Source organism: Amblyomma mixtum, chromosome 7, assembly GCF_055824585.1.
Source record: "Amblyomma mixtum isolate Tamu chromosome 7, ASM5582458v1, whole genome shotgun sequence".
NCBI lineage: Eukaryota > Metazoa > Arthropoda > Arachnida > Ixodida > Ixodidae > Amblyomma > Amblyomma mixtum.
Window position 1 is genome coordinate 2,242,301 of NC_143018.1, and position 27,626 is coordinate 2,269,926.

The window sequence follows — 27,626 nt, forward strand, 5'->3', positions numbered from 1 at the left end:
AAGCACGTAACACGCATATCCTGGTTTCATAACACAGGGTTTGTCATGCCTTTAAGGACTTCTATGACTGTAAAAGCTTCCGCTCTGAAAAAAAAAACTACCGCTTACCCCCTTGAATATCTAATTACATACGCACACAATGTCTCAACGGCGCGTTCATGATCGCACAATCAGCAAAGCTGCGTATCATTCCAAGCATACTGCGGGAGTATGTCGGTGTAGGGCCAAGTTGTGGCTCTACCTGTTGCGGTGCGCAGTTCCTTCCAAAAAACGATATTTCCGCGCACACGTGCGGTAGTGACGGCTTAGTGAGCAAGTCGTCATCTCATAAGGCGGGTCGTGCTTAAGTCGTGCTCTCACTTCCTCTGGCTTCGCCCCACTTTGCCATGAGCGTCCCATTACCCATCAGAAAATTGTAGAGAGCCTTTGTTTGCGAAGTCGCTCTGCACCTGGTTCTGACGGCATCATGAACAAAATGATGCAAAGCCTTTTTCTTGACCACATGAAGGCGCTTCTGAACTACTTAGATTAAGTATAGGATACCAGAGAGGTTCTGCCGTGCCCGAAACTGAGAGATGACGGAGCTGGCTTCGTATCGTCCTGTCTGATATCCTATGTTGTTGAGCTCACGCAAAAACAAAAACTGGCAAGTGCTCGATTAACATGATGGCTGGAGCCTAAAGGGAACTAATGAAGTGCTAACGTGTATAACAGGGTTCGGTCCAAGTTTCATTGAGCAACCTTGTAGGCCACATTGAACATCAGAGGGCTGCTTTCGGCCTTTCAATTTTAGAGATTTTCCTTCACTTTGCTAAAGCAAGTGACAGCGTGCTTCAAAGCTCTCTTACTGAGTAGTTTGCAATACATAGGTGTAAAAAGCCACCTGTTGTGATTTATACATTCGTTTACGTGGTCAATTCGTGTGACGTTAGCGCTTGCCTTATGATATTCCGGCGGCAGTTGGCAAAGACACAAAGGACAGCCTGGCGTGCTGGCTACTGAGTATTCATTATAGAGAGCGGTCAATGTTCGTCGCAAACAGGCAGCAGCAGAGAATGCTAGTACCCTCTCCAGGTGAAAAACCGTGGCGCGCACGATGTTTGATCTGTAAGAATAGGACATTTGCAAGGGAAATAATGACAGTTCCATGGAAAAAACGAATGGGACGAATTTCATGGCGGATACGACCCCTATAATAGGGGAAATTGCAATGAACGTTAGAGGGACACTGAGGAAAAATGGAATTTGGCCTGTAGCGAGAGACTACAACAATCTAATGACAAAAAACCACCCTCAAAGCAAACGCAGCTTTTATAAGTTAAGAAGGACTAAACATGAAGACAAGTGTCGCCATCACCAGCAGGTTTCGCAAGTAAACAACGTGCGGCAAAAACAAATTTTTTTCGTGGATCGCGGAGGCTATGCTATGCCCCCATTCAGTTCAAACATGAGGGAACTGTCGTCTGAGCGCAAACGCCATGAGTTTAAATCGACTGGTGGGCAAATTTACAGTTACAATTTCTCAGCCACGAATCTCGTCTTTTGCTGCCAGACAAACGTCAACATACCCAGAAATATCCGGGGAACCAATTTTTTTCATATAACAATATCTGAATGCAGTCATCCCAAGTGGCCTTCTAATGAACATCGAATTTACTTAAAACCTGTCATCGGATGGCTGTTAATCGCCGCTGACATTTTCAAGATACGGACTAGTCAAAGGCCGTAAACATCTTACTTACGAACTGCACTTAATCCTTATTTCTGTGAATATTCATCATATCGCTTAAAGTTGTGTGGCTTGCAACGAAGCCCCTGTAACGACGCGCGCATACTGTAAGTAAAAAATGACAAGGAGGAAAATGAAAAAAAAAGTATAGAGGAACGGTAAAACAACAGGCCGCAAAAATAGACTTCTGTATGGCCATTCGAGTGCGCTCCAACGTTTGTATGAACGTTGGAGCCTCCATGTACTCAGTTGATACCGTGAATCCCAGCGCTTCAGGCAACGTGGCGCCCTCTGGGAAAAAGGGCTGCAGTCAGTCATGCACAGCGCAGTTCCTCCTCTCCACATGCGCGGCAAAACGCGTCCGGTACCTTCGGCGAAGGCACGCAGGATGCCGCATAGGCGCTGTCAGCTTGCAGTGCGTGGTCTCCATGGTTACTAGTGCGGCTTGGCAAGCCATCGTCGTCATACCCTCCCCGTCAGACCCTTCATCTTACAGTGAAGGGTGTGATAGCTTTCTACAAGACATTTAGTGGAAGGAAATTAGGCGGTACAAAAGAAGCCATGTAACGCGTTATGTGGACATCACCGCCATCTACTTCAATGTGCGATTGAGGTGTCTAATTACTCAGGGAGCCATTTATGCTCCTCTCCATTCCTGTAAACTAACGGAGTAGCCGTATGGCTGCGCTCGGGTGGATGCCAATGAGTAATTACTCCCTTATTACAAATCTACTCCACCTTGGGGGATTCCCCTAAAACATTTGACCAGTCTAAATCATGCGTTGTTTTCTAGAGAAGAAAAGGCGCATAACTGCTCCAGTTTGTAGATGGCCACTTAAGCGATGGGAGGCGCTGCTGACCAGCGATAATCTGGAAGCCCAACGGGCCCTCAAACAAGAGGTTCGCAGGGCAGCTCAAGCCAGTGGAGCACTGGAGTGAGGACCCTACCCATAAGCTCGTTCAACTCTCTTCACTTTAATAAAGTTTTTCCTCCTTCACGTGCCGCAGAATGGAGTCGCTGATATTTTTCGCGCTGGGCAGTGTGCTCAGTATCCCTCGATGCCTTCGCTTCTTGAAGGGGCCACTGTGCTCGCCTGCTCTTACTGAGAGTTAGAGAAGCGTTCAGCCGTGTTCTTTCATTCACATGCGGCTGCATAAACCTGGAGTGGGTGAAATAGGCGAGATATCCTGTATCTTGGCTCATACGCATCCGTTGCACTGCAAAGTCAAGCGTTCCGCAGCCGCCGAGCATTGGGTGCCGCGAACGGCCGCGTGGAGGATGACGTTGACAGTGATTTAGTTGCTGTACTAGGGGGTAAATTTATGTGGCTCTGGAGCCACAGCTACAGGACAGAAACACAAGTTTAGCTAGATGCGTTGTATAGCCCCAAAGAGCATTTCGCCCTGCCACATTGTTTCAACCATGAAGGCCAATAAACACTTGCAAACTAGGCTTAACAGCAACAGCTGTTAAGCGCGCGTTCTTGTGTTTCGCGTCGGTGTAGTAGTAATGGTCATAACCGGAGGGCGCGTTGCCATGGGAACCACTGGGAAGGTGGTTAACAGTGAAGAACGAGCGGAAGAATACGTAAGCGGAGGGTGGTTACCGTAGCAGGAGGAGGGCATCGCTAGAGCATAGTAATCTCTAACCTGGGTATGGTTGGGAAGCGCTAATAGATTGAAGAATTTGTGAGCAGAACTTGAAAGAGCACTAAATAATTGTATGCACATGCATTTCCCTATCAAATTCTTTACCTCAACATCAGCCTGACTATGCTTGCTGCAGGGCAAATGCCTATATCTCTCCACTGAATCTCGCTGAATCTCACGTTACAGTGACAACCATCCTTTAAACCAGTGTATTGTAAAATAAAACACCTCTACAGCTGTCGCTGGATCTCGGGCTACACAGTTGTAACCATACTTTAGCTCAACGTATCACGAAGTAAAATACCTATACAGCTGTCCCAGAATCTGGAGTTACACAATGGCAGCCATCCTAACGTATTTGTCACATTTTTCATGCATATGCACTAAATATTTTTTTATTTGCAGCTCTCGCAAACGCACGTACAAACGCTGGTTTCCTCGGGCGCCGTGAAGGATCCTCCGGCCGCCCCATTGTAGTAATAAACCAGCTTAGATGGGTAATGCATTCCCATCCGAGGGTTTCGCCTTGTCGGCTTAAAAGTGAAGCCGTATAACGTGCTTGTGACTCGATGCAATTAAATGATATGAAGATATGAGGGGATGGGCTCACGACGAAGGAGCTGAACAAAAAGGAAATAGCGCTCGTTTACAGGCCGGACTTGTTGGCGCAGCGACACGTGGGCAGAGGCCCCTTCCCTCTCCTGCCTAGCCAGCCCCGCAATGCCACTGAAAGTTGCCTGCGGGAAAGGCAAGGGCCATATGCCCATTAGAACACAGCGTGAGACGTTGATGGGATATCCGGGCCATCGGTCGGCAAATAAAGGTGCTTTAGTTTTGGACTTTGGTTCGAATCTCTTTCCGGCCACTAAACTTGGAAAGTTCTTTTTTTTTCTAGAGGCCACTAGAACAAAAAACTTTGCAAAATGTGAACTTCACTTTTGGTGCCCACTTCGCCACCCACTATAGTCGCTAATGGCCTCTGAAACATTTCATATTTCAAAAAGAACATATGCATGCGGATGGTGCCATGGTAAGAAGCTAAAAGATGTTTGCGATTTTGCATGCATTCATGTATACCTTTGTGAAAAAGCGAAAAGATTTCCTTTTTAAAGTTGTGATGACCGCGGTAGTACTGCGAAACTTGTTTGAACACGCACGGTGTACTGAAATCGAGAGCTCGTAAATTGTGAACATGGGAAAGGTCCTCTGGTTTTTCGACTGCAGCGCCGGCTACAAAAGCCACTTGGCCGCGCACGTTGAGTCCTGAATTCAACCACGTGACAGGTGTCGTCCAGTCAAGTGTCTCAGGTTTTTTTTCACGTAGTCACTGATGGTCAGGACAGGACGATTCGGTTCTGTTCTTCCAAAGACACCCTCGTCGTCAAGCCGTACTCCTCCGACCTGCGGATGAAAAAGAGAACGACGGCCGGCGATTCATTTTTCTTCCGGTTATGGTGCGAGCAGTTAAGTGTTCAGTGTAGCAACGATGCCTCATAATCGTTCTTTGTGATAAGAATCACATGTATGCCATATTTTGGGAGAGTAAGAATGCGGAAGAGGCACAAAGTTTCACAACAATTTGTGGGGCTTAGAGGTGCCCTCCTCTAATGCGCACATGCGAGGGGTTCGGGTGTACAAAATACGTGTTTTGTGGAATCATTCAGTAGGGTGAGAGTGCAGGCTAGTTGGTGATCCATTACAAATAAATACCAGCGCCAACCAGAAAGACACACAATGAAGAACGAGGACACACAAGCGCTGACTTCCAACTGACGTCTAATGGGTGAAAAATGTGCTTAAATACTGATTTCAAACAACACAAGGAAATATCCTTGCTTGTCACTTCTTCAAGAAGAGCAACTCCGCATCTGACAAGGCGATTGAAGGCGCGCTGACATAATTATCTTGCAGCCCGTCTATCTCAGCAGCCTCCTTGATCTCCCGCACTATCTGGTCCGAGTGCCTGCTGATTACCGAACAGCTGATTACCGAACAGATTACCGAACAGCTACAGGCAATCTGGCGCTGCACCGGCGGAAATGCATCATCAAAGGCAGGGAAAGAAGAGCAGTGCACTCCGGACTTAGCCAGCTGTTCGGTAATCAGCAGGCACTCGGACCAGATAGTCCGGGAGATCATGGAGGCTGCTGAGATAGCCGGGCTTCAAGATAATTATGTCAGCGCGCCTTGAATCGCCTTGTCAGACGCGGAGTTGCTCTTCTTGAAGAAGTGACAAGCAAGGATATTTCCTTGTGTTGTTTGAAATCAGTATTTAAAGGTGCACTGAAGAGGAATCTGAACTTGTCTTTTTGCCGCGGGAACTCGATCTACACGTTCCTAGCATTCTTAGAAACTGCGACTTATTGCCCTGTATGGCCGATTTCCCAAATTAAATCGAATTAACGGCCGGCTCCCGCCCTTTTTTTTGAATTCTGCCTCCTACGGTGGGCGGAGTCGACCAACGCGTGGAGTGCCTTTCACCCAGTCCCGTGGCGGCTAGCCGCTCTGCCATCGGCGGAGTAATACGTAGTAGTCCGTAGCAGCAAATAGACCGCGCGTATTTTTATTTCTGCGGGGTTATTTTGCGGCTATATTATCTGCGAATGAAACTATTTATTCATGGAAACCTAAAAAAAAAAATAAAGCGAAAGCAAAGCCTCCACGGAGCTGGCTGAAAGGAACTTCACGCGTTGGTCGACTCCGCCCATCGTACGAGGCAGAATTCAAAAAAAAGGGCGGGAGCCGGACGTTAATTCGATTTAATTAGGGAAATCGGCCATACAGGGCAATAAGTTGCAGTTTCTAAGAATGCTAGGAACGTGTAGATCGAGTTCCCGCGGCAAAAAGACAAGTTCAGAATCCTCTTCAGTGCACCTTTAAGAACATTTTTTCACCCATTAAACGTCAGTTGGAAGTCAGCGCTTGTGTGTCCTTGTTCTTCGCCGTGTGTCTTGCTGGTTTGCGTTGGTATTTATTTATTATGGAATCATAACTCGCACATTCTTGCTTTTAAAAAACCAAGAGCGCGATCTTCTCTGGTTTAAAGCCCACCATCAATCCAAACACGTTGACAGCACATACCCAAGCAGCGAAGGCAATCGGCCCATTACTGCAAATGGATGGTTCCACTGGGGTCCTTCGTACATAGAGTTTCTTACTATTACCTAGAGGGAAAGCTGGCAGCCCGTCTGTGGGAGTTTGCATGGCGACCCCTCGAGACCACTTCAACCACCATGGGCGCTCGAAGCATCATGGGGCGGTGAGCTACTTGTTGCGGAACTGCAACTTTTGGCCAAAAAATAATAAAAAAATTAAGCTGTTTGATAACTACAAACGTCCTAATATTCAATATCTTGTCTAATGATTGTAACAAACGAGCAGAAAAGCATTTAAGTGCAAAGTTTGCCCAAAATAAGAGACGACTCGCTCTCCTATTGGCCTAGTAATGAACACTATAAAAACTAATATTTCGTAATTAACAGGCGCACTTTTAAAAGTAAATATGTTTCCAGAAAAGATGCTGTTGCTTAAATACTATAAGAGGTTTTTTAATGGCATTTCGGAAAAGTGCAACCTTTTATTGGCGTCGTGTGTCGTCGCGTTTTCACTACTATGAGTTTTGCACACTGCGTTCGCGCGAAAGTCGTCTGCGCACACACGGACAGCGTTTTTGGAATGAAACGTCTTAGTAATGACACTCCGTGTTCCTGAAAAACTGCGACTGTGCCGCAACAAGTAGCTCACCGCCCCATGATGCCTTGGGCGTCCATGGTGGCTGAAGTGCAGCGCCGCCAGCTTTCCCTCTAGGTAATAGTAAGAAACTCTATACCTTCGTAGGACCGGCCTTTTGCCAGTACATTTCCAATACTGGGCCCATCACCTGTGCTGCTTGGATAGGGAACGCTTTCAAACCCTTTTTACCGTTCTAGCTCTTAAGGCGAAAGGCGCAACTTCCCGTTGTCGTGATCATCGGGCATCCGAGCGTGGCGCGAGGGGGTCACGGGGGCCTGCTCGAATACTCGGCACCGATCGACTTCTTGTGAACACTGCTTGCCTGCCAAAACGCTTGACATAGCTAACCCCCCCAAAACAGAAGCGCAGACTTCACATAGACTTATGTGTGGCGAACGCAATAATCGCGAAAGCACACGAAGGCTCCGCTAGCGCTCAGCATCCGCAGTACCGCGCCGGAATCGCCGTTAAATTCTTTTTCGCTTAGTACTAATAAGAAATGGCACGATTCCTACTGCATGACATTAATGCATGTTGATCATTGTTCGCAGATATCGCTTCAGCATTTTGGTGAATCTGCTGGCTAAGCTGACCCGGTAATTCACGGCCAAAACGCTTGTACAGTTCTGCGCATTCTCCGCTGCAAAGTGTACCTGTACCGTTAGCCTAAATTACACAAGTCTAACTTCGCAAATGTCATTGGAAGAGTTTTACAAGCTGGTATACCGACCATATTGCCTGTATTGGTTTTGAAACCTGCCCAGGAAACTTATTTCAATGTGCTAAAAGATGCTCTAGGGTATCCCTTTGCAATTAAGTTCCCACCTTGCTCTGCCTCTGGCAACGTCTTCGGCTTCGTCGAACGTGTCAGGCAACTCGATGCCCCGAGTCTCCGGCAGCAGAGCGCACGCCGCTGCACCTATCATGCCTGCGGACGCCAGAAGACCGGGAACGACGAGTACAGGCGCGTGCTTTTTCTGCAAGGGAGGATATAATTGTCATGTGCGAAAACCCAGCTGCTGCTTGCATATTTCCACTGGCATCCGCTGATGCAAGGTGAAAGACAATAAGCCGTCTGTCTCCCACTTACCTTTACAGCAAAAGCTGTTATAGCGTTGGTTTAGGCATATGGCCTTGTATTCTATTGTGAAATCTACAGGCGTCGTAAAACAAAAATACTTGGTGTAATATTTTATTTAACGCAAATAATGCGATTTAATTTCAATTACTTTAAAGTATCCAATTTCATTCAATTTACACCTGCCAAATGGCAGGTTGGAAAGAGGAGAGAGTAAAATCCCCGGTCCGCGTTCAGTGGAGAGGACAGAGGAAAAGTACGAGAGGGAACACAGAGAAAGAGGGTGGAAGCCGACAGGTTGCCAGGTCATATTTCGCTAATTGACACGAGCACGGCTAGAAATTTTGCTTACGGCTGACGATGTAGATTCCAGGGCCAAATGAAGGGCTAATTGTGGCCGAACCAAAGTTATAGCAGCTTTCGCTGATTAATGCTGTACGTCGGTTAGTTAAGCTTGACAAGTTTAGCATTGCTAAACAGTTTTTTTTCTTAGTCGAATACATAAGCGATTATTTTCCTTAGTTTGTGCGCGGTGGCATGTTAATTGTATTGGGTGGGAATGCCATGCCCCAACGCACCCGCCTAAATATATATCTGGGTGAGTAGCCTTCCAAACCAGCCGCTGCAGCCGCATTTAGGCTGAGTCGAAACGCAGAAAAGTATGTTAGTGAAAGCAGAAGAAGCCCGGCTAGTCGAAATAATCGGCAGCCCTCTAGTACGGCGACTTTTTCTTCATTCATTCACTCCCTCCTTCGTTCCTTTTCTGACGTTGCGGTCTGGACGTACATCGAGAGCGAGACTGTAAAAGTGCCTGTCATTTCCTCGTGAACCATTTCCGCTTAGCATTTTCATATCTTTTGTTTTCTGTGTGAAATGAAATTCGCGCCTGGGCTAAAATACAGTTAAATGTAGCCTGTTGAACTACACTCTTAGAAAAAAAGGTAGTGAAAACATAGTAACGGCTGCTGTTACAACCTTTTTTTAACCCCTACTACCTATGTACTATGTTGCTACGACCTTGTTACTACTCGAAGAAAATTAAGTAGTAACAAGGTAGTAACTTCTGCTGTTACTACGTTTTTTTGGCAGTTACTACACTTGTACTACCTCATTATAACCCTGGTAGTATCCATTACTACCTTGATCTGGAAATGGATGATCGGAATATGCACATGTACGTATACTAACATTCCCGGTGACATTGCTACTCAATGCCCCATGCTTTTATATAATGAAAAGGGTTTCCTAATTGGCAGCAAATCTAACAAAATTGCCAGTGCTGTTTTTTTTTTCAATACAATATACGCAGCGCGTATGTGTTCCACTCTTTAGTTTGATTTCTTAATTGCACTTTTTCACCAACCCCAAGCTATTGTGCCTGACTTGTGCTCATTTTTCCTTCTGGTTCACTACAAGATGCACAAAAACGGGTGTTGAGTTTCTGATGTCATGTTCATGCACTCCTTGTGACACATTAGAAAGTCACCACGAAGTCAGGTATTCATGTCTTTCGACAATAAAAACTCAGCAGAGACTCATTTTCGTTAGCACAGAAGGTTTCCTTATGTCATTGGCCATCAGCCACTGAAAGGTCCTTCTCAACAACATTGTTGTCCCGTGCGAGAATGTAGATGCTGCTGCTACATTTACACGCAATGAAAAGAACAAGAAACAACTGTGGCTGCACATATCACGGCACATAAGTTGACAAGTTAACGTCTGGTGGCGTGGCGTAGTGGTTAGCGTGGCAGGATAGAAAGTATAGAAACAGGATAGAAACAACTTCAGCATATAAAGTCAAAGGTCCGCGGTTCGAATCCACCTGAAAGCAGGGATTTTTTTCTTTTTGTTTTTGCTCTAGTTTTTTTTTGCTCTTATTTTGCTTTATTACTATCTTATATGCATACGATTCTAATGTCAAAAGTCATTAGATTATTTCTTAAGGTGTTTTCTCTCGAGAGGTAGTAAATGTTACTACCTCGCAGTTACTACGTACAGTTACTGAGAGGTAGTAAACGTTACTACCTTGCAGTTACTACGTACAGTTACTACCTAGGTAGTCATATATGTGACAGTCGTTACTACCCTAAAATGTAGTAACCTCAACTACCTTTTTTTTTAGAGTGTACGTCTATTAAAATCGTTCATACTGCATGGGCACAGTCTTGCGTTTATCACTATTCATGCAGCCGTTAGTGAGAAAACAGAAGCAAAAAGTCTCCTCCATGCTTTAAAGCGGAAAGTGCGGAAAGGTTCGAGCATGTGTGCGACTTGCGACTGTTGTGTGGCTGGTGCGCCGCGGCATATGGTGATAGCGATGAGTGAGACGTAATGAAACGGCGCCACCGCAGTGACTAAGTGGTTATGGTGCTCGGCTGCTGATCCCAAAGACGGGGGTTCGAACCCGGCCGCGGCGGTCCAAGTTTGATGCAGGCGAAATTCCAGAGGCCTGGGTACTGTGCGATGTCAGTGCACGTTAAAGAACCCCAGGTGGTCGAAATTTCCGGAGCCCTTCCCTACGGCCTCTCTCATAGCCTGAGTCGCTTTGGGACGTTAAACCCCATGAACAAATCAACGAAACGGTGGTCTGAACGACATCTCCAATGAATAAGCTGTTGTTTCGTCTGTAACACTGCAGAAAAAAAAAACACGTCAATGAAGAATAATTCAGCGTAAAGCTGTTCACGCACATGCGTTCCGCTGTTATTCGACTTCGTGTACACGTTGTTCATCCGTTAGAACGTGTTTAGTGTAGGCGGCGGCTCCGTCAACGGTCCGGCCACGGCCAAGGAAAGAATTATAGTTGGGATGCTTCCTTCTCCAGAGATTATGCTCCGTTCATCTGACGCCAATATTTCTTTCGAATGTGAGGCGTCACGTTTCACCAAACAAACGCACGAAGGGCTTTTCAAGTTGCCGACACTTCTAACGATGACGGGCACGCCGATTCACGGCTGCTGACTGTGGCTGAGCCAACGGTCTCGCCTTTGTCATGGCGAAGGAGCTACATGTCCTGCGCGGCGTGCGCACTGAGCTGCAAAAAAGCCGTAGGCGCGTGAAGAGCGCTCATGATGGTGATGCTGCGCATCGAGGAGGATCATTGCAGGCCGTCGCAGAACAGCTTCCTGTCATAGGTTTTTGTTGTGACAAACAACGAAATACGAAAAGGAAAAAAAAGAATGGAAAATGATGCGAAATTGATTCATGGCGCCTGGAATAGTTTCATGTTACCAGCTAAACCTGCATGCTATATATCAATAGTGCTTTACCAATGAGAACTACCGTCATCGTCACCGTGAGTGACGCTCTTCTCATCTCTGCCAAAACAACAAAATTTTCGCACTCTTTTGACACAATAGCATCGCAGTGTTGCACTTGAGCCATGCATAGTAAAGTTCCTTTTCCGTTGCGTCGTCACAGCTTCTACCAGCCTCGTGTACGCTGAAAATGCGAACGAATATGCGTATCCTAAATAATCAAATTGTGTAGTAAGTTGAGTCTGAAGTCCTTAAGCTTTGCATGGACAATCAAGGACGCTGTACTCAAGAGCGCCAGATTGACTACCAAAGTTACTATGCCAACCTGCACAAATACTTATCTCTATGTCGAGAATCGGCACTGCACAAAACTGCCTCCCTGTCCCTGCAGTCTGCATCCATGGCACCGCCATGCAATTTCAAGATCGTCATCCAACATGCTTGGTAGCTGCATTAGCTGGTTTATGGGGTTTCACGTCCCAAAGTGACACAGGTTATGAGCCATTTTGGGGCACATAATCTCATAGCCTTCGCTCAGCTGGTGTTCTTTAACGTCCGCTGACATCACACAGTACACCGTACAGCCCGTACATCATTTGCCTTAATTTAGTACAGCGTAAAAACAAAAAGACAACTAGTTTTTGTAATGCCTCCGAGATTTTAAATCACTTGTTATTATTAGATAAGTAAATCAATAAACATATTCCAAGAACTTCGAGCTCTTCAACCTGCTCTGCCTTCGCAAAGCACGTAAGCGTCTTTTGCATCACGCCTCAATCGAAATGTGGCCACCGCTGGCGGGATTTATTTCCGTGACCTTTGCTCAAGCAGCCGAACGCCAATGCCACTGAGCCACAGCGGTGGATATAAACAATCTCATAAGCTTCCCCTGATGCCGGTACTCCAGTAAAAAAAAAGAAAGAAATACACCTCAGGCACTAGAAACGTGGGCCATAAATTTCATCTATGAGTACTCCACATCATTACCACAGTAGTCAGCAGAACGTACTCTATAACGTACCCACACGAAACTGCAGCGTTCATACTCACGAGGTCACTCATGAATGGAGCCACGATGCCTCCAATGCGGCCGATGGTGAAACAGGCGGCGAAGCCGAATCCCCGGGCAGCTGTCGGAAACAGCTCCATGGTCCAGACCCACTTGACGGATGCCGACAGGATGAGGACGAAACGACCCGCCATGGACAGCGAGAGAGACACGTAAGGATGTCCTGCGTCGAAATGTGAATATTCCGTGGCACACTTTTTGCTTTCCACCGTGGATTTAAACGATGACCGAGCAGAAGGAAACGTAGCGACAGGAAGATAAAGCTGCCGTGGTGCCCTTGCAGCTTTGGCGTTCGGCTGTCAGACCCAAGTTCGCGGAATCGAATCCAGACCACGGGCATACCGCATTCCTTTTCTCCCTCTCCTTCATAGGGCTTAACGTTCCATAGCGACTGAGGCTAGGAAGGACGCTGAAGGGCTCCGGAAATTTCAACCGACCAGTGAGGATCTTTAACGAGCACTTACATCGCACAGTACACGGAAATCTAGAATACAACCTCCGCCGAAGTTCGACTGCCGCGGCCAGGATCGAACCCACGTCTTTCAGGTCAGCAGTCGAGCGACATAACCACTGCGCCACCGCGGTGGCGAATATGTAAGTAATGTTATGAATTGCGTCGGGGATGTTGTCAAAAATGCGGATGAATTGTCTTCGGAATGTTGTAAGTAATGTAGATTCATTGTCTCTGGAATGTTGTAAGTAATGTGGATGAATTGCCTCTGGAATGTGTAAGTTTAGTTTATATTTTGTGGTGGTTTAACGTCCTAAAGTGACTTAGGCTGTGAGGGACGCCGTAGTGGAGGACTCCTGATAATTTAAACCACCTGGGGTTGTTTAAAGTGCACTGACATCCGATGGAGGTGAAATTTAAAAACGTTGGTGTGAAACGCAGTTATAGGAAATTCAGCTGGCCTACATCAATACAAAGCGCTACACTACGGTGTTTTGCTCCACTTACTACATACTGAAAGCTTGTCCCAACGACCGAAAGCGACTCAGGCTATGAGGGACGCCGTAGTGGTGGATTCCGGATAATTTTGACCATCAGGGATTATTTAAAGAGCACGGACATCGCACATTGAATGTACCTCTAACATTTCGCCTCCGTTGAAATCCGATCTCAGCGGCCGGGATCTAACCCGCGTCTTTCGAGTTAGCAGTCGAGTACTGTAGGCACTGAGCCATCGCGGCAGCTGTGCCTAAAACTGGTCAGCCCGTGTATTTAATGCCGTGTGTTGGTAAAAATCCTCTTTAGATGTTTTCTTATGATTGTTTTTAACTGTCCTCGGTACGTAGCTTTATCCCATATTATTTCCTACGGGACGAGACGAGATCGCCGCGGTACGATTGTCATCACGCATGACGTCGTCTACAATGTCGAGAATCGTTCTGGTATTTTGTGCGCCTTATCCAGAAAGTTATTTTTCATCTTTAAGCCGAGTGCGGGCCATAGCGGCATTCAATCGCACCTCGACGACTGCCGTATGCTATCGATTCCACTCAGCTTGTTTTTTTGTGAAGGGTATATTTCGCACAAATTAATCGGTGTTTCAGTGCATCTGCGTGCGACCTTGCCTTCCTGTCTTCATCATCACACTGCGCAGAAAAGACTTAAAGGGCTGCAGATTCAACCATGCACCTTAGAGGGCGCATTGTTTGGTTCTGTATTGTTGTTTGGTTCTGTACACAGGGTACAGTTCTAAGGCGCATTTTCTTTATCCGGAATGATGGACTTTTAAGAAGAAAAGAGTCTGCATAAAATTCTGATCCAAATTTAACAAAACTGCAGCGAACCCATCGTACGCTACAGAAAGATTTCGCAGCTAATTTCATGATCCAAAGCCAGACCTTTTTGAGGTACAAACGCTTCAAAAACGGCCGAACTTCTGTCGACAGCGATGAGCCTCCTGGACGGGCGCCAACAAGGATAACACAAGGAAAAATAACAGAAGTTGGCGAAGATAACCTTGCAGATCGCAGCTGAACGTATCCACCGTGTACATGGTATTTTATGACAGTCCTAAAGGACAGTTTCGGGACAGTTTTCTGGATAATTTTGTAAGCAAACGTCTAGAAAAGTGGAAGAACCACTGTCTGTTCCACCATGACAACGCGCCGGCTCATACATGGCTCTTCGTTCCACTGTTCCCGAGCTACAAAAATATGGCAATGCTTCCGCACCTTCACTAATCGCCTGACTGTCCCTCGTGATTTTTTCTTCTTCTTGAATATAAATATGAGGCTGGAAGGCCCTCGGTTTAATGAAACTCAAGAGATAGAGTCCGAATTGCAGGAGTTCCTCAACGCACTCAGAGGTTGTGACTTCCGCGGATCCGTGGAATCATGAAAGGAATGCTATGATCGGTGTATGCATGCCCAAGGTGACTACTCTGAACAAAACAGTGTAAAACAGGAGTTAAGGCGAACTTTGTTTTTTACGATGAAATCCCCCTAACTCCCTCCCAAGCAGTGCAAGCTCTTATGACACCGCTCTAGCTTTAACACACCGAGCATCGGGCGTAGAGGACGATTAAGGGTGCACCGAATGTCTTTCTACCTACATTGAAATCAGGCAACACTACAAACTGGGGCGAAGCGATTTTCCCCTGGCTCGCTCCTACATAAATAGCAAGAAATTCATTGGTAAGAACTACGAACCAGTACCTGCCCTCAGCCTAGCATGATAAACAAAATCTACCTCTCCCTATATGCCAATCAATGCCGAATATGCGGTAACTACGCTAATCGACTGCGCATTATAAAAGGCCCTTCCGAAGTGGATACGCTCCCAAACGACGCCTTGCTGCTCAGTTCGGATTTGGCCGTACAGAAGATCATCTGCTGAGCCTTGGCTGCCGCCTAGGGATTATTTCCACCCCACCGTAACTAAAGATAACAGTTCTCACCACAAGCAGAGAAGAAAGTACCTGGGGGCGTCAGCTCCACCGCTGTCGCCGCCATTCCGGCCAAGGCGAGGGAGACCATCTGGGACGGCCTGCGGTGCCAGTAGTAGACCATGGCTAGGCCTACAAAGGCGGCCGGGATCTCCGGAGCCGTGGAGGCGGCGAAGTTTACAAAGTGGTTGCCCTCGATGTGAACAGCGCCAATCATGACGGCGAACATGAGGAAGTTGTCGCAGAACCTGCGGCCCCGTGATAGTGCGAAAGTCAGAAGCATACCTATAGTTGGATACACCTAAGTAGGCAGTGAAGCTCCGCTCGCACTCAGAACCACCGCACAGAATTCCTCCATGAGAAAAAAGTAGTCCGCTGTCAAAACTTTTCTTGCCACCTAAGCAAGAAGCTAATCGCAAGAAAAAAGTGATAAGTTCTGGAAATTCGACACCTAGCTTATCTCATAAAACTAAGTACTAAAAAACTGATTTCGTTCACATTTGTGACTGGCTAGCAGAGTAACACAGTGCACCTCGGACCTTGGCCAGGTGTTAGGAGCTGCTGCTTTTTTATGTTGTATCCTGCTATAGTGACTTTTAGCATTGTATGTAGTTGACACCGGTGTGTTACTCTTGTCATGTTCAACTTGGCTACGTGATATTGACGTCTGGCTCTAGTGCGCGACTCCCTGTTTAAAGAGAAACCGTAGGTAGTACTTTCGTGAGCGCGCATGTGCCTCGAATTTTGGTTACGAAAATGCTAAAAAGAACCTTAGACCTCTTAGCCCATTAGTGAATGAAGCATTTTCATGAGAAAAAAAAAACTGAGAAGGGTCATGAGAAAAGAAAAGCCGTTTGTTCTGGTTTACATGCGCTAGCTTGGGACCGAAACCTGGAATACATTAAGTAAGTACTAGCATGGTGCGAGCGCCGTTAGTGCTACAAAAAGAAACTAAGCTTTGAAAGGCACCCGCCCATGCCGTAATGATTTGCTTGCAGGCACGTTAGTACTATAAGGAAACACACTTGATTTGTAAAGTTTTCAGGCCGACTTTCAGGCACATAAGCTGCGGCTGCTACAACTTGTCCGTCTCGGTCGGATTGACAGTTCCGTTGGGCAGAACATGGCAAATCTGATTAGAGCTCTGGTCACCCCACTGGCAGCAGCAGCTTCAAGACATAAAGGCATACACACTTCACGAACAGAAGTTAGTAGGAAACTTTTGTGGGTAATGTACACCTATCACAAGTCAAGGCTTCAACCCTAACTCTCGGTTACAATGTGCATGGTCACAGGAGTTCGCAACGCCTCAAGCAATTTCCACTTTGTGAGACAACAGTTAAGACGGGATCAATCGCGTCTCAGGCCGCTAGAGGCCACTAGTGACAAAACTGAGCATGTCCAAAAGAGTAAACGCGACTGGGCGAAAGTTCGACAAAAAATTCACAGTTGGATTACTACAATTAGTGCACAAGATGGAAGCCAACAGTCATAGAAACCGAGGAGCATATATGGATGCGTTCTTATTATTTTTAAATTTGGTTTTAACTACAATAAGATAAGAGCAATTAAAAGCTACAATCAATGAACCGGAATTAAAAGGAAATAAAACAAAAGGCATCCTCTATTCTCCTTGGTTTTGGTGGCTGTTGGCTTGTGTCATTTATGCCATAACGAGTACCTTTTTTTCCTTAACTTGTATGCTTGCCAATTAGTACAGTGTCATTAGAGCCCCGCCTTTGTCGAGTATTTCTACAATTGGCTGAATAAATTTGTTTTCATTTTGTTATGCTAACTAAAGAAACTCACAATTTTCTTAATTTCTTGTTCTTTTTTTATCATTTCCTTTTTTAATTTCAGACATTTTTTTTGTTTCAGTTATTTATGTCACGCAGCACCATCAAACAGCAATCAGCAGCTGTGCATGAAACACGTGACCTGGTTGCACCCTCACCTCCGCTAGAGTGTACCTCCGCCGCCCACGGCCGCAACTACAGAAAAAAAGCAAGCAACAGCAGGGCTCTAAAACAACTCTTGGTAGACATCAGAATGTAGTGGCGGCGTTTTGAGTTGATTAAATTTTTTCTTCACTACTCCCTCCCCATACTACTAAATGTCTGTTGTGACAACAATGCGCGATGGCCGTGCTTTTCCAACATATGCGTACCCCATGTGACTGCTTGAGCTTTCGCCCAACCGGACCCTGGAGTTCTTATGCAGTGCGAATTCGCAGTAATTCAGCCAGCGAAGGCTACGCAGTTCTGTATTCCTTAACGTATTTCTGTTACCGCGCATGTTCACGCCATGTGCGAGGACTCACCAGATGACGAACAACAGAAAAGTGTTCCTCCTTATCACTCGGTGCCTCAGTATCTCCACGGGGCCAATGGTGTTCACCGAGGACTCCCGGATCCTCGCCACGAGTCCATGCATGGCCGAATGCAGATTGGGAACCACACGACGGTTCATCTTCAGTATCTTAGCGATGGCACGTTCGGCTTGCTCTTCCCGGCGAGTCGTGATGAGCCAGCGAGGCGACTCTTGAACAACTCTAGAAAACATGATACGAATGAACTTCACCTGACCAGGCATGATAGCTCCGTGTTCCAAGAAATTAAGTAGACTCCTGGACAGCCCAGAACGCAGCTCAGCGAATTGGGCACGTCGGGGATACGCAGCAATATAAGGCTCCTTACAAAAGCTCCCAGGTAACTGGGTTCAATTTTTATTATAGCATTGTGACAGACGTGGCATCACCGGGGCATCAAATGTTTAAAGAGGACCTTCCTCTACACGCCATCCGAGCTTTCAAGCTCCATTAGTGCGTCTGCTTGGATCCACAGAGAATTTAGTGGCCCGAGAAGCATCAAAGAAAGACGATCGCTGTACAGAATGTTTCAGGGAACGCTTAGAAATTTGCCGAAAATATACAGATCGCAATATAAAAAAGAATATTTTACGGCAGAAACTCTGAACAGCGCCAGACGTCGCTGAATATTAATATCATCACACTGAAGTAAGTAAAAGTCTAGAAATTATGAAATCATTTCAAATTAGCACAGGTCGCAAGATTCCTTGAAGAGTTTGAAGCCAGAAGCAAGACGATGCCATTTTAAGTGCTTGAAATGGATGAAAAGTGGCTTTCACTGCTCGAAGTGATCCGGCCTTTTTTTTTCATTGCAGAAATCTTTCCTTCACCCACAGATGACACTTTGCACGTCCGTACTCCGATTCTCAACTCCCCCCAGTCGTTCGTTGCCACTGCGTGCCTGTATGACAGCGTTGCTCGTTTCTGTTCATCTTTACTGGCGGTGGTAAACAAATCGCTCAATAATCAACCGTTTTGCCTTGCGCTTAATATGTTTTAAACGATAGAGCTATGTCAGATTACATAATTTTGAGGTGTGCAATGGTGTTAACACTCTAATTCAATCTTGTCCCTCACCTCGTATTTTGATGGTTCGGGGATAGTGGCTAGTTTTTGTGTTGTTGGCAGCAATTATTGTCATTTTGCGGGGTGCGCGGTCGTTTGACGCAGCCAAACGTTTCGAAACGCCCCTCGAACGCTCTGTGGGTGTCTGTGCACAGGTTGTAAGCATTTATCTGGAAAAGCGCTACAGCAATACCTTTTATAGCAGTTGCAGACCTGAACCATTCCACGTAAACGAAAAGGTAAAAGAGGCAGTATTAAATAACAAAAATGCAACGCTTTTGTCTGCTCTCGCGCAGTATCCCTACGTGAACATCATATTGCAAGTGAACTCAGTTACTATTTGTGTTTGTCGAGAATACTGCACAAGATGTTTCAACAGTACATTTACGGATCAGTAGGCTTCACTGGAGCGGAGAACTGTGGATTTTTTGCTCATAAGAGGAAGAATAGGGAGAATTCCGGAACATCGACAAAATACTCAGATGTTCTGAATCGGGAAAGAAAAATAGAACTGATGTTGCAGTGTGCATAAAGGAGAAGAACGTGAAATTGTTTGGTCGGTTCCGCTAATAAACTGTGACTTGTTACGTCGATGGCTCTTTTTTTTAAGGAACGTTTTGACATAGCACCAAAACCAGCCGCTGAGACATTCCGCGGATAAACACGAGTTCACTGGTCAGATTTCGTCTATGGCACCAAGTATACATGGAAACAACATACAAAGCCGCTCTTGAAACTATATTGGTATGCAGGCTGATTATTGTGAATTGGTAAAAAAAAACCAGCTCCTTTTTTTTCCACAGCGTGTCTCATGTACAGGCCGTGAATCGAGCACGTAAGGTTTCCTTGATTTTAAAATCACGAATCAGCTGTCACGTTATGCAACAGCATAAGTAGTAGAATGGCTATCCAGGTACCCTAATGTAGAAAGCAAGTATTGTACTCTACGCCCTGGAGTTATTAAACCGTGTACACTAAAGGTACGAGTTTGTGATAATGAGGCGCTGTCTGCCAAAAAACACTGCATACGTTTAGGCTGCGCGATGCTGCCCTGAAATGTACAAGTGAAGTGCGCTCACAGTATTGAGCATGAAATTGTTTTGAAGCTGAATTTGACGGTAGCCGCCGTAACGGCAGCACATAAGTCGTATTAATCAAATAAGCCGTATGCGAAAGGAGCAGGCGGACGTCTGAGCTCATTCCTACCGCTATGTCGCCAGAAGCGGCGGAACAGTACAAGCCGCCACAGTCGTCTTAGGCACTGACAGCATGAAAGGTACGCAGGCCAGAGCGACGAGTCCTGAGACGAGCTGGAGAATCTTCCAGCTGCCGATGAGGTAGGCCACTCCTGGCAGCAGCAAGGTGGGTATGGCGAAGCCTGCTGTGTAGCCCAAATTCAGGAAAGTCCGGTAGCGGGGATCCAAGATCTCGGCCACTGTGGAGGGCGCAGTTGGTAAGATATCAGGATATGAGGTGCAAAGAGGGTGACAGAGAAAGAGAGAGAGAGAAAAGAAGGGGAAGACAGGAAGTTAACCATAAGAGTATTCTTGATAGCCGCCCAGACTAGGGTACAGGGGAATTGTAACGAAAAAAGATGAAGAACCAAGGTCGTCAATTAAGGATGTGCCTGAAGCAAAGTCGGAACCTTGCGCGCAAGCACAACGCGCTCATGATAGCCGCCCAGACTAGGGTACAGGGGAATTGTAACGAAAAAAGATGAAGAACCAAGGTCGTCAATTAAGGATGTGCCTGAAGCAAAGTCGGAACCTTGCGCGCAAGCACAACGCGCTCAGTCTTCATGTAAAGCTTTGATGTAGTGAGGGTAGTGATATAAATTTGCTTCTTTGAATAAAAAGCAACGCTGCGGCAGGAGACAAAAAAAGGAAGGACAAACGACTGTCGCAGTGCTGTTCTTGCATTCAAAGATGTACGAACTAGCTAAGCTTTCAGTTTTAGTACAAACTTACTTTTACACATATCTCTAGGAAGGAAGAGGACTAAGGAGAAGAATGAAAGCATTACAAGAAATGATTGTGGAGCTTTTCCAGCGTGAAAAGTAGGAACATTAGGTAGAGCCCTTCGTGCTCAGGAAGAAACATGGTAAATTGCTTAAGTTGGGGCTGCAATAAGGAAGCAAAACACGCATTGAGCTACTGCTCAATCAGTAGGAAAAAGTATGTTGAGTCAAACTGCGGGTTTGGGGTCGGTGGTGTACGCTACAATGTCTCTTTATCGTCCAGTTCGAAAAGCCTGTCGCTGTCGAGTTCCCCCACTTAGTGCGATACTCTTATAAGCAGTTAGTTTGGGAATTGCTGCCGACGTCGACTTCCTCGTTTCTATGAATTTCTTGGAGTTGTAACTCGTGCTCTCTTCGAAACTGTTTTGGTGACCATACTTATACCACTTCACAACAGAATTTGAATGTGATTCTACAGAGGCGACCTCTACTTCCTTCGTAGTGCTCCAGAAAACATTTGTGCACTATCTTATAACTCTGACTCGCACTTTCTGGCTCTCGAAAAGGACGCGGAAGGTCACATTGGTGCTCTTGGTGTAATCTTGAATCTTGGGCATGAAAAAAAACAAAAACAAGGCGAAGAAGATTGTACTTCGTTCAGATTGAAAAAGGTGTTTCCTAAGTAGCCGCCAGCATTTTTTATGTATGATTATAGCTCTCTACAAAACAAGGAAAATATTCGAGGATTTCGAATAGTAGGACCAACTCGGGAGCCTTAATTTGAAGTCTGATGAGGTGGCATGTTTGGGCCTGTTGTTAGTACATGACCGACACAATAGCACAACAACACACATGGGCAGGCTTTCGTTTGTGCTCTTTCTTGTCCCTATGGGCTGTTGCGCTGTTTTGTATGTCACGTTGATTTCATGAGAGAAGACTAAGCGCAAGTTCTCAAGCTACGGAGATCCAAGCCGTTCTCCGGGCCAAATGCGCTTTTCTCGAGTAACCAGTATATATATCAAATATTGCGCTTGGTATTTTCTAAACAATATCAGACTTCAAACTTAGCGTTCAACAGATTCTTCTGCAAGAACGTACTATTTTTTTTTAATACTAACCTGCTTGCTGGAGCTACCCAGATGAAAAAAACAACACATCCGCGTCAAACATAGTAAAAAAATGTTTTGTGACCTGTCGTAACGATATATTTTTATGCGGTCTTGTAGCATTTTTGGTAGCGCATTTTTTACTAACTACATAAATATCTGATGTTACTACAAGAATTTATGTTGTTACCCGAAGTTCGTGGGTAAAAATACAAAAAATCTGTCGGCTTTGCCGGTCGACTCAGGATGGTGGCGATTGTGTCCGCTTTTGCCATGCGGGTATTTAGAAATAATCGGGACCATAACACTGTATTGAACATGTCTTGACGGAAAAAAAATTCGAGCTACGCTACATACGGACAACATTTCAGATTGCAATAATAGGCCTGTTAACATCGACAACAGCAACTTCACAAGGTGTTTCAAATGGCGATGTGGCACCCACGCTACTATCACCGGGCGTGACATACCCGCACCGAGGGTGCGTACACGACGCAAAGTTACTAGGTCCTGTTATCATGCTAACCTTGTGAGTCCAACGACAGCAGTGTAACATACCCAGCAATGCTGGACAAAAGACTTTTTGAACAGGGATAAGATTATGAGTGGAATTCTTTTATATACTTTTATGCAAGTATCTTACAGTTTTCCAGTTTTAAAAATTTTGTCCGCGAATCTTGGACATGCCAAGGCTCCCAGTGATTGTTTGCAATACGAAACGCTAATACCGAAACGAAAATGGCTTCGTTTGTCGACGCATCGCAATTGAGCGGAGTTACAGGCAAACAGGCACCTCACACAATGCCGCCGAGCTGGTTTGGATGCCCGCGATGTTGACGCAAGCGAAGAAGCGTAACGCGATGTACGCCCGAAACGACGAGCAGACTGCACCCAGGGAGCCGAAGAGTGTCGCTCCAAACACAGAGGAGAAGAATACGGTGCGACGACCAAACCTGCGCAAAACATAGGAAAAAGCTATCAGTTCCGCAGTTACGGAAACACTCATCGTCTGAAGCTTCCAAGCGAAAGTGCATTCAAAGTTGCGCGACAATACCCATTGAGCAGCAGCTCTGGACAAGACGTTAGTACACGTCTCTTCGATTGCCTTTGACAAGATTCTCCACAATCCGTAGTTAAAGAAAAATTCGTCCGAGAAATGCATTATGTTACAGCGACAGCTGTTACGTTGCTCGGTTCTGCTTTGACGGCGGCATTGGTGTAACGCGAAGGAGAATAGGAGAGCAAGGGAGACGGGTACTGCTCGGCAGTTTTGTGGTGTCCTCTGCGCGCAGTGGCGGGAACTATAGTGCTTGTGCCGTTCACGCCTTTGAGCAAGAGGCGCCACAGTATGGCAAAATGAGCGGCGCATTCACCTCCGCGAATAGCTACAGCTGAATCTTGCTGGTAGGGCTTAGGAAAACAGGGATGCACTTAGGAAGGACAGAGAATTGGACTAGTTGTTATTCCTTCATCTTAACACAACGCCAAAAAGACAACATAGAAAGAAACTACACTACGAACCCGTTCGCGTAGTTGTAATCTATTTCTGTGCCTGTTCCTTTTTTTGCATGATGCTTCACTGCAAAGCACGGGCAAAAATAACTGGAATTCAGTCACTATCGGAACAGCGCCATTTAGGTTTTGTCCATGGCACAAAGGATATCTAATTTTCAAACTCGCAGTACGCGTGTAGATTTAGAAATCAGCGCCCACCTGTCAGAGAGGTGTCCCATGAGCAGAGATCCGACAAGGGAGCCCACGAATACAACGCTTGTCATCATCGATTGCTGCCACTCGTGCTGACAGACTATGTCCCACTGAAACACAAATGATAAAAGTGAAAGACTTCCGTGTTACCACCAGTCGAAGGTTAACATGAATTAAAAAAACCTAGCTTCGTAATAAATAGGTTTGAGCACGTCGGCACCTTCAACTTTTCCCAGAACTGTGAGAGGCCAGCTCCCACTCACACTGAGTTAACGGAAACTTCAGCCACTAGTGTCAATATCCTGGCCATGCATTACAAACGCGGTTGCAAATCATGGCTGTCGCGTGCCGCTGTTGCAACGAGTCCCATTGCCTCTGCTGCAAAAAGAAGCAAACTTTAGCGGTGCCTTTCGGCTGTAAACTGTTGTGAAATAATGTCAAGGCTTAAAGGCAAGCTAAAGAGAAATAGCGAACCAAGTAAAGCGCTTCCATATAGACGGATAGATAATATTACGGCAGTATTACCCCCTTTTTATCTGATAAGCACAGGTGCCTCGTAGGTTAAAAACCCGGCGCCTGCCGTCGCCACACGTGAGGGCTATCTCCTGGCTCCACCTGTCGGGACGCGAAATGAAAGAACAAAATTGGATTTGAAATAAAATTGGAAATCAAAACGTAGTTAGCTTGAAGCGTTGTTTTCCAAATAGTGTAATCAAACGCTTGCATTGCCATATATATATAGGGTGATTTCTTTACCCGCATACATATTTTTGTTTAAATGAGTATCAGAATTACATCGGTGCGATCTACGCATGTAGATTGTACGGCAAGATGGACATTATGTGCGTTAGAGGGCTAAATATTTAGACAATTAATTAGCTAAAATTGAAACAATACACTTTTTATTGTTTGACCTTAGGGGCAATATCATAGGGCGAAATTGAATGCCATCAATATCGAAGGTCAGCACAGTTCTTGGAATTTACTTTGTACTCGTGCACTCGTTCTAAAGGAGGAAAAACTTAAACCTCAGGCACAGCTGACGATCCAGGTAAGGATTCGTTGTACGTCCACGAGTGGCACGGAACTTTCCTGGATCGGTCAAACGTCACCACCTCCGAACCGTTGATCTGCACAGCTTCAACGGGAAACATTCGGCAAGAATCGTACTGCCCGGCTATTGCATGCCCGGAAGCGTTGTAGACAGCTGGGAGAGCCTTCTCTCTCCAATGCTGCTCCGTCCAGTTGGCGAGTGACGGAATGTCTGCCTTGGAGCACCAGTGCTGGACATTCGCGGCGATGAACAGTGCTGTGAATTGAGTCCACGACGACGGAAAAGCACGGACGAACGTAAGCAACCAGACGATCAAGTGGTACCAACGGGGTGGTCCGATCAGCGCACTGATCTCACGCATATTCTTTTCGTCGCTTTTGAACAGTAGTCAGCCGTCTGTAAAAGAACAAAAGGAATATAAGCTCCCAGACGAGATTTTCGTTCTGACGAGTAGCGAGCCGCCTATTTCTTTCTCATCGTAGATATGCGCCTCTTGGCACCTAAATGCTTTAGCACATGAACGCCGTTCTAGCTTTTGGTACGAGAGCACTAGATAGCTCACCGACATGAAAACCCAGCGTCGCCCAAGAAGTTGTACGTTAAAAAACTTGCGATTGGCGGAAACAGTGCGACGTCAACAGCGGCAGGAAACTACAAAATATTAACAATAGTCAGCACTAGTATACGTACTACAGCGAAAACTACAAAAGAACAGAATAGAATCAGACAGAACAAGAGTAGAATTGGAACAGGAATGGAATAGAATTACAATGAAATTGGCATAGAATCGTAGTAGAATTGCAATGTTTTCGCATTACTCGCACGGCATTTTCTTAAGTGTCCATTAATTCTGTATTTGCTTGAACGGCATGTCGTTGACAAGTACATACCTGCAAGCTGACTTGTGTTGCACTGAAGTCTCATTTGTTTGTGCTCCCTGGTTTTGTATCATGACCAATAGGAGGTGTATGTAGGAAGTAAAATTGGCTACGGTAAACAGGTTTATATTGAGCTTATTTACCGGTTCCTGCAAAAACTGTTCGTGTAATTTACTGTCACAAGGAACGTTCTGGAGGCAACACCTTTTAGTGCGCTACCATTTACAGTGGCCATCCCCCGCATTTGGCTGTTGTATGTCTGTCAGCTTGTCTCAAGCCAGTTCGGTGGCAGGCTGCTCACCTGCCCACCGTCCCCATTTAATCTTGAGAGGCTGCTCGGGAAGAGCAACCTGGGTAGCAACCCAACCAAAGTTCCACCGATGGCATCTGCTACAGCACCTGCCTTGTGCAACTGCTCACCTGCCCACCGGACGGCTTACTTGCCAAGCTGTAGCCTGTGGTAATCATTCGAGAACCTGGGGCGCTAATTATGTGGCACCTCCCCTAAGCGCACCGAGCTAAGCGGAATGAGCAGCAGCGGTTAGGAGGAGAACGTGATTCGAATGGTGCTTGCATTGTAGCTAAAAGGAATAAGATGTTGGGCGGTAATTAGGTGGTAGCCTGGTACCACCTAGTAGGTCGTAGCTCCAACCGACAATTGACGTCATGCAGCGCACATATCCGCATTTGGCATAAGTGCGCCAATTGACTGCCATTTTTTTATGCTTGCTGGGCCATCTTTGTTTTCAATACGAGCGGCTGTACCATACATATATGAAATACTCTAAAGCGTATTTCTCTGTATCTTTGTCTGGTGTCCCGGTATCATCCTCTGACGATGGGAGTTCATTTTGTATAGCAAAGTAGCTGCCGTGGTGGCTCAGTGGTTATGGGGCTCAGCTGCTGACCCAAAAGACGCGGGTTCTATCCTGGCCGTGGCGGCTAGAATTTCTTTGGAGGAGAAATTCTAGAGGCCCGTGTACTGTGCGATGTCAGTGCATGTTAAAGAACTCCTGGTGGTCGAAATATCCGGAGCCCTCGACTACGGCGTCTCTCATAGCCTTAGTCGCTTTGGGACGTTAAACCCCATAAACTAAACCAAACCAAGCATGTAAGAAAATTTCACCCAGAGCAAACCTGGAGCTGTAGAGAAATTACTGTGTTTTGGACACACTAGTTCCGTGCTCTTAATGAATAGCATTGGTGCCGAATATTATATGTTCCCCTGAACTTCGCAAAACAATTACATTTGAGGCGGTATATTTACGACTGCCATGCATTGTGTGCAAAAAAAATGAAATACTTTAAAAATACACTAGCACGTTGTCTTCGTCATAATCCGTTATGTGATTATATGGATGCAAGTTTGAGAAGATGGATTATGCACCCGGTTCTTGTAAAACATCTGAACAGCACCTCCAATAGCACAACCTTAAAATGGCTCCAGTGGATATCGCAATTATACATATGCATGCCCTTTAACAACAATAAAACTATTCCTTACCTTAACGATCCTCAGTAGATGCACTGTGCAGGAAAAGGTGACTGACCCTCATATCCTTCATACTGAAGACATCGTTCTCAGGCTGAGGTTCGTCAAGTTTCAGGTCTAGGGACATGTTCCTCGCACATGCGTAGACAGGTCGTTACTAAACTTTCGCAGAATGCTTCATTGGAGCTCTTCACGTTACTGATGCGCAGGACGTCTTTGCCGCGCCAACCGCCTCGACTGTCACGGCTTCGCCCTGTTCTGCCGCCGTTGCTTCAACGTCCATAGTGGTTGTTATCAGCGCTTGAAGTGGCTGTGCTACTTATCAGTCCCCATGGAGAAGTCCCATCTCGCCGACCTGACTTGCTTCGGTAGTATCGTCGTATCAAGGAGGTCGTTGTTGCTTGTTCGTGATTTTTCAAGCCGCAGGCAGGAGGCCAGAAGCAATGGAGGGCGAGGTATTTTTGGTTCTTAAGCCCTAGATGAATCACTAGCGAAAAATCCGCCACTCGTCTTGTTGAAGCCTCGGAGTGAATCAAGTAAGCTCGGCTAAGCGCGAAGGAGCGTGGCGGCAGCTGCAGCCAAGTGGAAAG

The 27,626-nt window shown here is 46.0% G+C and overlaps 1 protein-coding gene across 2 annotated transcripts; it reads right to left on the bottom strand.

Moving 5' to 3' along the window:
* Positions 1 to 4,674: 4,674 nt before the first annotated feature.
* Positions 4,675 to 27,317, bottom strand: LOC149334801 (organic cation/carnitine transporter 2-like). Of its 2 annotated transcripts, none has more exons than XR_016283963.1 (10): positions 27,049 to 27,317; positions 24,641 to 25,062; positions 23,619 to 23,722; positions 22,704 to 22,858; positions 20,109 to 20,277; positions 17,730 to 17,960; positions 15,443 to 15,657; positions 12,497 to 12,678; positions 7,937 to 8,039; positions 4,675 to 4,780 (listed from the first exon to the last, which is right to left on the bottom strand). XR_016283963.1 is itself a non-coding variant. In XM_089551409.1 (10 exons), exons 2-10 carry the CDS (start codon positions 25,025 to 25,027, stop codon positions 4,714 to 4,716), a joined length of 1,662 nt encoding a protein of 553 aa, XP_089407535.1. In that variant the 5' UTR covers positions 25,028 to 25,062; positions 27,049 to 27,317; the 3' UTR covers positions 4,675 to 4,713. The 2 variants fall into 2 exon arrangements, 1 of the variants encoding a protein (XP_089407535.1); XM_089551409.1 differs by having other exon boundaries at positions 7,937 to 8,088.
* Positions 27,318 to 27,626: the final 309 nt, after the last annotated feature.

Excerpts from the sequence above, each read along its gene's own strand:
- LOC149334801 (XM_089551409.1), bottom strand. The coding sequence starts at position 25,027 with ATGCGTGAGATCAGTGCGCTGATCGGACCACCCCGTTGGTACCACTTG. Across the intron at positions 23,723-24,640 it reads GATCGTCAGCTGTGCCTGAG|TGGGACATAGTCTGTCAGCA; the intron begins GTTTAAGTTTTT and ends TTTGTGTTTCAG. Across the intron at positions 4,781-7,936 it reads GTTGCCAGAGGCAGAGCAAG|GTCGGAGGAGTACGGCTTGA; the intron begins GTGGGAACTTAA and ends TTTCATCCGCAG.